Source organism: Callorhinchus milii, unplaced genomic scaffold (genome assembly GCF_018977255.1).
Source record: "Callorhinchus milii isolate IMCB2004 unplaced genomic scaffold, IMCB_Cmil_1.0 Scaffold43, whole genome shotgun sequence".
Classification (NCBI taxonomy): domain Eukaryota; kingdom Metazoa; phylum Chordata; class Chondrichthyes; order Chimaeriformes; family Callorhinchidae; genus Callorhinchus; species Callorhinchus milii.
The window spans coordinates 289,332-302,845 of record NW_024704784.1 but is presented as its reverse complement, the minus strand read 5'-3'; the positions used below and the strand labels follow the sequence as shown (position 1 = coordinate 302,845).

Genomic DNA, 13,514 nt, shown 5'->3' with positions numbered 1-13,514 from the left:
AAAGGGTTAGAATACAAGAGTAGGGAAGTCTTGCTGCAACTGTATAGACCGCACCTAGAGTATTGTGTGCAGTTTTGGTCTCCTTATTTAAGAAAGAACATACTCGCCTTAGAGAGGGTGCAGCATAGATTCACTAGGTTAGTTTGGCCTATGAGGATAGATTGAGTAAACTAGGTCTGTATTCTCTAGAATATTGAAGAATTAGGGGTGATCTTATAGAAACATATAAGATTTTTATGGAGCTTGACAGAGTAGACAGTGTGAGACTGTTTCCCCTGGTAGGAGAATCTATAACTAAGGGTCACTCTTAAGATTAAGGGTCAGCCCTTTCGAACAGAGTTGAGGAAACACTTCTTCACTCAGCGGGTAGTGAATTTATGGAATTCTCAACCCCAGAAGGCTGAGGATGCTCAGTCCTTGAACATATTCAAGACTGAGATTGATAGGTTTCTAAAGGATAGAGGGATTAAGGGATATGGGGATAAGGCGGGCAGATGGAATTAGGTTAGAAGATCAGTCATGATCTTATTGAATGGCGGGGCAGGCTCGAGGGGCCGAATGACCTACTCCTGCTCCTAATTCCCATGTTCCTATGAGACTTAACAGTGAAAGAGCAAAAATCGCTTCCACCCATCTGACTGAAGCTGACTGAGATAACCAAAAGATCCTATTGCTTTCATGTGGAGTAACTGCTTTCTAATTAAGGCATTGACTTGTGTTCCAGATAGTTCTGGTGGAAAACAAAGAGGAATCCTTATTGCGTGCCAAGGACAGATGTGAGGATCTCAGATTGAACAACATCTGGTTCATCCAGGCTAACCTGGATTCCTTCAAAGGACTATTTAAGATCGGGGTGAGTGCAAAACACTGAGTATGCTGAGATAGCCATGTCACATAATCACCCTCTTGCTTAATAATGGCTGAAATTGTTATTGTTCAGTAATACTGTAAGCTGCTGCACTAAAGTAACAAAGGACATTGCACAGGAAGCTGATGAATACAGGAGAGGCAGAAGCCAGAGTATTCCTGAGCAATACAGTTACAAGCAGATTGCACATGTCCTCTTCACAAGTAGAATACATTCCCTACTCAACAACTTGCCCTCTCCCTATCTGTCATCTAAAAACCTCTCCTCAACCACACCTGCAGTCACTTCCCCAGTTCCCTTGATCAGCATCTGGCCCCGTCTTTGTGAGGTGCTCCAAGACGTTAACCTATATAAATGTAAGCTGCTCTATAAACCCAAGCCGCTGTTGTTGCTGTTTCTGTGAACCCTCGTATTCACATTTGGTCCTAACTGTTCTAAACATTCAAAATGAAGTTGCATTTTAACACTGCTTTATTTTCTTGCCTGGAGCGGAACACTGTATGACGCAGCAGGAGCCAGAACTCTCACCAGCTGTTACTGTGGGGGTTCTTGTGGTGTCAGGAGTTGGTGGGCGGATGGTCACTCCAGAGAAACCAGCAGTATGCGTTGCTAATTTTTTCATTTGTTACACGATCAGTCGCTTTTGTGTCGATCTATTTTATTTTAATACTGGTTTGATGTTTACACTAGGATTCTATTGCTTTGTATGATTTATTTCTATTAATTGGATAGTTTTAGTTTCCTTATGATTGCCACTGAAAACTTTATGGCAATTTGTTTTATTTTATTTTCAGTAGATAGTTTTATAATTTCATTATGATGACTAATCCAAAGCATATGTCAATGGTGAATTGAATAAATTGGCAGGGAAAAACACCATGCAGGGGCTAAGATAGATACCCCTCTATGGAGTCCTGCAGCATATAGGTTAGAAAGCATGCCTCGCAAGCCCGATTCCCAAGCAGAGTGAAACCTTAGGCAAGTTTCCTTACTCCACATGCCTCTGTTTACCTAGGTTTGCTTCCTTACCTAATTTTCATTAGTAAACCCTTTCGCCTCCTCCACTGTCTTTTTTAAATCTTTGGCATCACACTGGGCAGTGGGGAAATTCTCAATTGCTACCAGGTGGCATTGGCCGAGCACCCTCAACTCTTCCCAGTCTGAGCAGCAGCTTTTTCTGATCGGCTCTGTGCGTGCAGGTTTTGAGTATTTATCCACAGATCTCTGCCTTACCCTTCCCAATGTTAACACAGCTCCCTGCTCCTGCTGAAAAGCTGGCGTAATTGCACCAACAGTCATTAAAGGCAGTGTGATCGCTGCACACAGATTGCTACTTGTGTTCGATCAGCAGCTCCATAATTCTCAGTGTTATCACATTCTTATATGTTCTAGGTTTGCTCGCATACAATACCTTAAGGTTTGCTCAAATAGTAAATATGACAGCACTTTACCGGATATCCCCCAAGGGGCTTTCAAAGGAATACTGCATTCTCAGCAGGTCTATGAAGAGCTAAAGAGTCAGGGAGATTGATGAGATGCAGTCTTCACGTTGGCCACCTCTTGCTGTGCTGCGTAGAGCTGGCTATGAATTAGAAGGGGGGAAGAAACACATTGGGGACAGATGAATTGTATGAAGATTGTGTGAATCGGGGAATTCTTTTAAGGGTGGAGAGGGGGAGAGAGAGATTGATTGTGATAAAAATACAAGTGTAATAACAGGGAGACTATCAAGGGCAGAGATCAAGAAGGAAGAAGAGACGAATAGGGTGATAGTGAAGGAGAGAGAGAGAGAGAGAGAAACCGAGATTACCAATGAGACAATTCAGTGGACAGAAATAGACCAGGACAGTTTAAGAAGGAGCAAGTATAAAGGTATAGAGAAGAGAAAGAGGAGAACAAAAAATAAACAGATAAGTGAAATTCAGGCAGCTACAAACAGATCAATACTGGAGCGGAGGGGGATGATAAAAAGTAAACCTGTGTCTCTGTGATAATATGGACAATTATAAATGGTCCCTTAGCAACAAGTATTCCACTTAATAATAATCCCTGCTAGAAAACCAGAAAGCTGCCCCTTTTTTTCTCAAATAACAATGAAAGTTAATGTTGGTGCAAAAATGATACACCTTTCTCAAAATGTTCAGCTGACACGTTACTCTCGCCTTTGCCCTTTCCAAGTCCAGCTACAAAGCATAGTTACGCAATATGAGGATAATCCTCTCCATTTATTTTCAAATCAAACAGTCCTTTGTATTATAATAATAATAATTCTTTCATTTGATATAGAGCTTTTCAGATTGTGTGGTTGTCCTAAAGTGCTTCACAAGGATATACTGTAAAATGCAGTGACTGAGCCTTTTGTGGATGAACTGGGCAGCCAGTTTGCACACAGCAATGTCCCACAATCAACCATGGAGTTATTGACCAATCTTATTTGGAGAATTTTGGCCAGGACACCAGGAGAAACTCCCTTCTCTTTTTGAATAAACCTTGGTTTAACGTTTCATCCGAAAGACAGCACTTCCAACAATGCAACACCCTCCAGCACTGCATAGTGTCATCTTAGACTATCTGATTCCAAGTACTGGCATGGAGCTTGAACCCACAACCTTCTGGCTCACATGCCAGAGTGCAACCACCGCATCAGGCTGACACAAGGCATTGATGTGAAAGGCGCTGTACAAATGTAATATGTTGTTTTTTAACACACAAGTTAATGATGCTTTCTTTAACTCACAAACAACAAATTACATTTTTCTTATATAGCACCTTTCACGTCAGGAGGACGTCCCAAAGTGTTTTACAGTCAGATCTGCATCCGAGCTGGTGGTTGGAATTCTCGTCTTAATAATAATAATAATAGCAATCATTGCATTTGAAATTGCACCTTAACATGTTTTCTAGACATCTTAAAGCAGTTCACAGAATATACTGCACAGTGAGTTGATTGTATATTTTGTGGGTGAAAAGCAGCAGCCAATTGCACAGAGCAGTACTCCACAAACAGTCGTGGATTGAGTGATCAAACCAAACGTTTCATGTTATTTTTATATATTTATATATATATATCTATGATGTTAAAGTTAGAAAAGTTAATCCATTATTATATCGGCCTTTCAAAAGAATGTAACAAGGTTGCTGTTTTGGGTTATTAATCTTTCTGGTTTATGGAAACTGTTCATGCACCTGCCACTTTCCTTATTTCATCAAGCAATCTGATCCAATTGACTCAGCCTCCAACTGCACAGGAACTGAAAATAGGTCTGGGCATCCAACGTAAATGAGGCTCTTGATCTAATATGTGCCATTCACATGTAGATTATATGGCAGTGTTAGCTATAAAGCTAAAGTGATGTACTAGTTCTGAACTTAAACCCAATCTCTGATGTTACATGTGATCTGGGGTTGACGGCAATCTGGTGCTATGCTATAGTTTTCCTCACATCAGCCCCCCAAGTACAGTATAATATCAGCTTGCACACCACTGAGAGTTATTTTAAAACTTTTGCACCCTCCTCTGAAGGGTGCTGCAAAATACAGGGGTAGATTTTGTAGAAGTGTCAGCTATCCTTCGGTACCCCTTCCAAATTGTTATTCGAAACTTGGCAAGTTCCTTATCCACACAGACTAATAATAATCCCCAAAACAAAAACAAAAAAATTGGTCATTTTCATCTACGACTGTTTGTACATGCTGTGCGCAAATTGCTGCGTTCGCCACAATATACAGTCATTCACTTTACAGTGTGTTCTGTGAAGCGCTTTGGACGTCTCCGACGTGAAACGCTATATCAAATGCAGGATTATTATTTATTATTATTATTATTCTTCCACCAAGCTGCAACAACAAATTACATTTGTACAGCGTCTTTCACGTGTGGAGGACGTCCCAAGGCGCTGGACAGTCAAGGATTTACATCCAAGCTGGGGGTTGGGATCAGGAATGGTGGAGGGCAGGGAGCATGGAGGTAGGAGAGTGACTGAAGGCGCCGTCGAAGAGGAGGCAGACAGAACCTTGATTTGTCTTGTTTCACCCACTAAATATAGTCAACTTTACAGTATATCCTGTAAAGAGCTTTGAGACGTCTCGAAGACCTAATAAAGTACTATATCAAATGCAAGGATTATTATTATATGTGAAGGATGGCACCTCCAACAATGGAACACTTCCCCCAGCATTGCATTGAAGTATCAGTCTAGACTGTGATCTTAAATCCAGACATAAGCAACAAGAGAGTCTGAGATTATCTAACTCAGTACGGACTTTGAACCTGAGCCTTTTCACAGTCTGTGTAGCTCAGGTACTCAGCTTAAAATAAATATGTATATATTTTTAAAAAAAGCATTAGCCATAGTTTGAAAAGTCAGTGATACACTGAGTGAAGATATTCACTCACTGGCCAGTTCTGTCCTACTGCATTGGTGCATTACATTGACATCAAATTACAGAGAGGATATCCGAGAATAGACTGCTAACTGACAGCAGTAATTGTTAAACATGAAGTATTTGGTGATTGATAAGACACTTGTGTTCTTTCGAGTGAAGGGAATTGAAGGGCACCTCAACCTGCTGTCCAGTCACCTGTGTGACTGACGTAAGAACAAAGCAAGAGACAAAAACCCTTCAAAGCATCATATCTCTAGCAAATTAAAGGACAACTGAAAAATATATATGGGAGGTTTAACTAACTGCTTCTTCTTCTCGGACTTCTTTTCTCGGATTGACATATTTAGGATATTCTGTGCATTCCCATCAATGATGCTCAATAATTTTCATACGAAACATTGAAAAGCATCATCCGCCAGACAATGTGTTAAACAACAACTTGCATTTATATAATGACCTTCACACGGGGCAGCGTCTCAGATCCCGAAGAGTGCTGTAGTTTGATCTAAGCCGGGGAGAAAGGGAAGTAACCTTAGGCACAGTCAAAGAGGAGGGTCTTCAGGTGCAACCTGAAGGTGGGCAAAGAGGGGGCAGGGTGGAGGGATTGAGACAGGGAGTTCCAGAGACCAAAATAAAGACCGTTCAGTTTTGATCTTAATCACTTTGTTATTGAAGGCGTCAGAAATGACTAACATGGGGCAGCTGGCTTTATTCAGTTAGTGGATTGATACCTACCTGCTAAATATACACAGTCGTTGACAGCCATTGACACATGAAAATGCAACACTATTACCACAATGCAGCCAGTGTATTGTAGTTTTAACTGAGCACAGTCCTTTGAGCTGAATATGGTGACTGATATGGTGATGAAATGCATAACTATAACTAAAGACTGTGCTTAACGTCAAAGCTAGTGAGAATCAATACAATATAATTTACAAAGTTCTGGATAGGGGCTGTCAAGTAGCGGGAAGCTTGCCAAACAGTGCTTTCAACGGTAAGCAATGTGGTTTTAACTGGTTAGACTCCAGCAGTACTCCCAATGCACACTCTGGCTCTTGGCTCCAACCCTTGGCTCTTACCAAACTGCACCTAATACTCTTCGCAAAAAGGACATGTCTTTCTAGGGAGAGAGTACATATTCTATTCCAGACACGGAAATTTCCATACTTAGACATCTGGCTTGGATACTTTTAAGTATTGTGATGGGTTTCCACATGTGCCAGATTCCCGGCTGACCAAAGCAACAAACTCCTATTGAAGGTAATACTTCTGAAAGGATGTAGTATCACATTTGTGATATTTTGACTGTTTATATGAAATATTATAATTAAACATTCGCTATACTTAAGGTAGATTTTTACTTAGATTTTGAATGCTGAGAGGGAAGGTATGAGGGGTAGAGATTTAGGGAGAGCATTCCAGAGAACAGGGGTAAAGTGCCTGAAAGCTCAGCCACTGATGGTGAGACAGAGTGAGCACAGGACATGAAGCAAGTCTGAGATAGCAGAGTGGAGGGAGTAGAGCTGCAGGAGTTTACAGAGGTCAGGTACGGCAAGGATGTAGAGAGAGTTAAAATGAGGATCGTATTTACGACTGTATCTTAAATACAGTCCATAGGGGAATAGGGCAATAGTGAATCCTGGTGAGAATGGGGCGATTGGCTCACAGAGCCTGGCGCGAGTTACGGACTGTGGTGTTCCGGATGATCTAGACTTTAACTTGAGGGTTGGTGAAGGTCTTGAGCACAGAAGGCCAGCGAGGAGGGTTTCGAAATAATGCAGTCTGGAGGTGATGAAGCAGTGAATGAGTTTTGGTTGCGTTTGGAGGGTGAGACATGGTCGGAGACGGGCAGTATTTGCATGGGCACATGAAACTCGTATTACAGCAGATGATATCAGAGTGGCTATGGGGCCCACTCTCTTTCAACAACCACACTCATGTTCCCGTGGTTCCATGGGCGGCTATGAATACCCGCACTCACACTGGCAATCCTCCAAAAAATGAATCAAAGCAGTTGGAACCACTGTACTGTGAGTGATTGAAATTGAAGAATTTCAGTACTTAAAGTCACTAATTTGATCCAGGACAGCAGTTGTGTTTGGCAAACTCTATGGAATTTTCGTTTTTAATAGAAAACAGTTTGGGGAAGACAGGTTTCCAAGTTGTGTTTTGATCATTGCAGACCATCATCATCACACTCATTTAATGTGGATTTATTTTAATGCATGTGAGAAACGAGATGAAATGCATTCACTAACAAGCCTTTGGGAGGGGACTTAGTTTTTGTGTTCTACTCGCCACACTCTTCAGATTTCCACAGACACAATTTGCAGAGCCTCGCATGGAACCATAGAAATTTACAGCACAAAAGAAGACCATTTGGCTGATCATGTCTGTGCTGGCTCTTATAAGAGTATTCCTTTCAGACCTATCCTTTCCCTATATCCCTGTACGTGACTCCTTTCTAGATATTTATTTCCCTTTTGAAAGCTAATATAGATTCTGCCTCAACCCCTGCTCCTAGCAGGGTATTCCAAATGCTAACTCTTCTGTTTGTGAAACAATTTCTCCTGACCTCACCATTTACCCGTTTGCTGCCTATCTTAAATCAAATCCCTTGAGTCACTGATTCACCGACCAGTGGAAATAATTTCTTTCACCTTTATCAGAGTGAACTCGACAAGAAGGTAGGTTCTAACCCTTTAAATTTATGAGGGGTTTTAGTAGCATCAACAGAGAGAAATGATGTCCATAGGTCAGTGAATCAGTGATTATGGGGCATATATGACAGTGACCTCTATCAGGTCACCCTTCAACCTTCTTTGTTCTAATGGAAAAGTCCCAGTTCCTCCAGGCTCTGCTGATACACCAAAACACTCAGCTCAGGTGTCATCCTAGTAAATCTCCTCTGCTCCCCTCAGCTCCCTTGATGTCCTTCCTAAAGTGGGATGACCAATATTGGACACAATATTCTAACTGAGGTTTAACAAATAATTTATATATGTGTGTATGTGTGTGAGTGTCTTCTGTCACTGGTGCTTACAGGTCCTCTTGCCACTTACTGTTTCTCTTGGTCTCTGATTTTCTTTTTGCAGGTGGGGCTTCATGCGTGCGGAGTAGCGACCGACATGGTGATTGATCGCTGTATCAAGGCCCGGGCATCTTTTGTTATCTGCCCGTGTTGTTACGGTTTCATACAGAATACGGTCAAGTTCACTTTCCCAAGAAGGTAGGTTCTGACCCTTGAGTTGCTGCATAATAATTCCTATCATTTTCAATTTCATGCTTAAGTCTGTAATTTTAAATCACTCCGGCAGCTTAGTTCAACGACCAGCCATTTGAATAACAGGTTTACATCATATTAGAATCCTGTCTGTCCACTGATACTGACATGCTCCACCTGCCCAGTTAACTATTAGAATTTGTTTTCCCTTCCCCCTCCAAATTTTGAGGGGCTGTCAGCCTGGCTGAACTCTCACCAACAAGTTAAAAGATTGTGGGTTCAAGCCCGACTTCGTGACTTGGGATCACGTAGTTCATCGACATCTGAAAGAAAAAGCAGTTTTTAACTCTTTTTTTGTAGAGTCTCTTCAGCCTCATCTGAGTGTGCGTGTTTGGCTCAGAGATATTGGAATGGAAGATGGAGAAATAAACTTCTTTGTTTTACAGCCCTCAAATTCAGGGGAAAAAATAAATTTTGGGGGAGGGGAAAAAAGTCCCAATTTGTTTTACAGCTAATTGTAATATAGAATTTTTTTAAAGTTTGGCAAGGGAACAGGAGCAGATCATTCTGCCTATCATGCCTGTTTCACCGTTAGGGTTAGGTAACGCTTTATAAAGCTATTTATTTGGCTTCTATTTAACATATCCGGGATAAACACATGCATGTATTCACCTATACATATACACATTTTACACTGTATACTAACAATCTGCAACAACAACAACAAATTACATTCCTCTAGCGCCTTTCACGTCAGGTGGACGTCCCAAGGCGATGGACAGTCAGGGATTTGGACAGTTAGGGATCTTCGTATGCAAGAAACTGCTGTGAGTGCCAGTGTTTATGTTGAACTGATGTCACTGATGCAAATATTAATATGTTTTTTTATAACTTTTCATTTTCTTTCAGCCAAAAGTTCAAGGATATTTTGTCGTATAAGGTTTGTATGTTGGGGGTCGCTTTACGGGTGAGAGCTGAATGTTGTTAGTGTCAATGGGCAAATTCGACTTGCACCTCAGTTCGTTCGCCTAACCGATTGCCTGTCTGTGTGAGAATAGCACAGAATAGCTGCCTTGAATGCATGGGATCCTGCATGGGAAAAGCTCAGATGGCTTGGATATCTGCCTAAACTGTGAGAATGTCACTGAAACCATTAATATTATCCTCTGCAACCAAAGCCATGGGTAACTGCATAAGTAAATCATGTAAGGTCACAGCTGTTACCAGCAGTTGATATTTTATACACAACCATGCCTTCCACCTAGTCATCGTTTATTGTTGCTTTTTCTAAGGTTGTCCATCAGCTAACTAATTCCACGTTCTTATTAATTAGATAAAGTTGCTAACTATTGTTGTGAACTAGGCCTTGAACCTTTTCTTAAACACCAGTTATTCATTCATATTCCCTCTGTATCACTTATCTTATCAAATGTGTAGCTCCCTCTAATTTTTCTAATGTTTGCTCTCATCACGTTCTAGAACCCGCTCTGCCACTACCCCCAATGTGTAAATTGGCTTGGTTTTTACATTCCCTCAGTTCCCTCCTGGCTTCACTTATGTACTTATTTCGCCCACAAAATATACAGTCAATTCACTTTATAGTATATTCTGTGAAGCGCTTTGAGACTTCTCCAAGACGTGATAGGAATTATACCAAATGCAAGGATTATTATTATTATCATTATGTCAAGACTCAGTCATTAATAGCCACTTGTGCAAGAAATGGTGGTGGGGGTGGGGGGCGGGGAGAATGAAACCCCCAAAACCATCACTAAATTGTATCCAAAAGCTTTTGGTGAGGACGGGAGGAAATTGCTGAGGAAAACATAAAGTCTCAAAACCACTGTTTTTTGCAAATAGAGTGCTAACCATCACTTAACATTGACAGCAGCTACATACTAAACTGTAAACTGAAACAAGACACAAATCACCAGATCTAAAATGCACAAATCTAAAAGGGTTCTGTCAGTATTGCCTGAATTGTAGATTGAATTACGGTTATTAAACTCATTTTCAGATGTATCTTGTACGCTACAGCGCTGAAGGCTGTAGTTTTTTTAAAAAATTGCTGTCGATATGGAGATTGTGTGACTTGGTTTGAAAAGTAAAGTGTGACTTTTAGCCTGAAGGTGAGTAGCAACTCATCAGACTTGCTGTTGCATTCTGTTTCTTAATCTTTCAAAAACCCCACTGAAGCTACTTAGAAGACAAACCTTTTTGACAGGTGAAAATGTGTCTTAATTTTTTCATTCATGCATTTTTCTTTGTAGTTTTTAAACTAACCTTTTTTGATTCACCTTTATAGACCCCTGTAAAATCACCTCTCTCATTGCTCTCCTTTGTTCCAGGAACACATGGTTCTTTCCAGGTTTGCGGATCAGACAGCTGTTCAGCTCCCAGGAGAGCGTCGGATAATAGGTATGGGCCACGGACATACAGCTGTTCTGTCTCGCTGCTGTGTGGAAAGAAACAGGCTAATATCTTTCACATGGGCCGGGGCTGGTTGCTTCATCTGTGGAAAAGCAATGTTCTGCGCAATAGGGGCTTGTGGGCTTCATGTAACACATATATTCATGAACAGAGTTTTCCAGACTACAACATCTTTCACTTTATTATTATTATGGAATGCCTTTCACGTAAAATAATCCTTGCATTTGATACAGCACCTTTCATGTCAGGAGAACATCTCAAAAGCGTTTCATGGAATCTACTATAAAGTGGGAGTGACTGTCTGTATGTAGCACACAAACCCGGCAGCCAATTTGTGAATAATAATGTCCCACTAACAACCATTTTCTTTTATTTTGGGGGCACTGTTGACTCCCTTTTTTTGAGCAGTGCTATGGGGATTTACTTATATGCTTAATAACTTAGATCTATGAGGCGTCTCAAAGATGTGATAAGGTGCTACATCACATACAATGATTATTATTATAATATTTAAGACATGCAGGATCTACTTAGCTTATGGAACTAGGTAAGGACCAGTAACAGTTATGCACATGTGGCAGTGTGGTGAGTAATATATTTTGAATAAATGCCATTTAAATAGAGAAAGTCGTGGAAGAAATGTTAGCAGGTGATTCCATGCAAAATTGATTAAAAAAAGACTGCTCTTACATAAGCACTGATTGCAGATAGACGGAGAATTTGAGCTGGCACAAACTGGGTACCACAGACCTGGATACGGAATAGTGTGTCCCAGTCATTTCAATGATTAAATAGAAATCTTTTTCTGCTGATTCTAAGTAAACGGGTGCCAGATCCAAACTATTCTCATGTCCTAACCGATTAGCTTATAAACCAACCCAATCTGTTGCATCTTATCTGAGCAGAACTACTCTTGTTATACAAAGAATATCTCCAGGGGCAAAGCATACATTTTGGATCAATTTAGCAAGCATAATTCAATTTCAATCTTATTTAAAGGGTTTCACGACTGGCATTTGGCCACAATTGTTTTGTTTTTAAAGTAGACAAGAATTTCAGGGAGTTTGTGTTTGGGAATATCATGAAGTGCCTGAAGTCCTGTAATTTCTCTTGGTTTCAGCCCCGTGAATGTTGTTGTGGAATTTAAGATTCTGTAGAATTTTAGGAAAACTCTTAAATTCATTCTCCATATGGAAGCCATTTTTTTGCAATTGCTTTAAAGAATTGTGCTTGAGCTGAGACAGCTAGTAGTGCCTTAATGTAAGTACTGCATTGGCACAGGTTTTTAAATTTAAATATAAACAAATCTGAATTAAGATGATGGTCCTTCAGGCTATAGACATAGATCTAAACCATTACCTAGACATAGTTAAGCTTCTGCCTAATAAATAACTTCTGCTTGTAGAAGCCTCCTGGGATGACAATCTCTGCAATATCACCAACCTTGGTAATCAGTCTAAAATAAGAAGAACTCATGAGGTTTTAGCCGTGGGGTTTGACTGCACTTTCGTACTGATATTACTGGTAACAAAACTCCCATCTTTTTCAGGAAAGAACTGCATGGGGCTGGTAGATCTGGATCGAGCCTGGGCTGCAGAGGAACATGACTACAAGGTCTTTGTGACGTCTATGGAGCCAGAGAGCTGTTCACCAAAAAACAACTTGATAGTGGGACGTTCCCCAAGCCATGACTTCAAACCAAATGCAGTGACACAAACCCAGTGATCAAAGCCCTGGTGAGGACAGCTAGAGGAACAAGCTGTTCCATGGCCTGGTGCCTGTCAAGCAGCCATCAAGACAGCTTTAACCTTTGTTTTGCGAAGAGGGCAGCAGCACGAAGAGGCTTTGTTTCATAGACAATAGGCAGAGCGTCCCTAATCCCACTACTGCTTGTGACAAATGACTTCTTCTTACACCCTGGTGTGAGAATGGATCGAGACCCACATAGTGAGTTTGAGTGAGGCGGTGGGAAGGATCAGCTCATTGGAAACACAGCAAGCCTGTTTTGCTGTCACTGACATTCATCTCATTTTAACATATCTGAGCTCTAGTCGACATTCTACATTTTTAAACTGCTTTTCTGCTGAATGATGTTTTACCTACAAATTGTCAGAATCATTTTTTTACTGTTGGATAGCTATGACAAGAAAGTTTGAATGTCTTTTGTAAATAAATCAATTCAAATTGTAAAGTTAGTTTTAGGGCATTCATGCATGCAAAATCGCATTTCAGCTCCCAAAAGTCGGAGTGATGGATCATCATAAACTATATTTTGTTTCCTTTATAACATGTGGGATATGATTCTCGTCTTATCACTACAGCTAATCTAGAACGCTTCACTATCTCAATAGATCATCTTGTACACAAAAAGCAATGGGGCCGGTGCCAGAATAGGCCAAATTCCTCAAGGTCCAAAAGCGTTGAAGGTTGAAGGTCGGGTGATGAATTTCCTTTGTTAATCAGTTATTCATCAAGCTAGTTTTTGGTGAATTGGATATTGAGCTCATCAAATCTGCTTATGAAAGAGAGGAACTTGCAGGGGGATGGGGATAATCCAGGGCACTGGGATAAAATTGATTTCCCTGCTCTTTGAGCAGGCTGCAT

At 40.8% G+C, this 13,514-nt stretch overlaps 1 protein-coding gene across 1 annotated transcript in view; it reads left to right on the top strand.

The window, feature by feature from the left end:
- Window positions 1-13,153, top strand: part of gstcd (glutathione S-transferase, C-terminal domain containing) — a 77,107-nt gene extending 63,954 nt beyond the window's left edge. The window contains exons 8-12 of the mRNA XM_007908844.2: window positions 725-853; window positions 8,353-8,486; window positions 9,390-9,420; window positions 10,829-10,898; window positions 12,460-13,153. Coding sequence (XP_007907035.2) covers window positions 725-853; window positions 8,353-8,486; window positions 9,390-9,420; window positions 10,829-10,898; window positions 12,460-12,635 — 540 coding nt within the window. The 3' untranslated portion in view covers window positions 12,636-13,153. The remainder of the gene's footprint in view (window positions 1-724; window positions 854-8,352; window positions 8,487-9,389; window positions 9,421-10,828; window positions 10,899-12,459) is intronic.
- The last annotated feature ends 361 nt before the right edge of the window (window positions 13,154-13,514 follow it).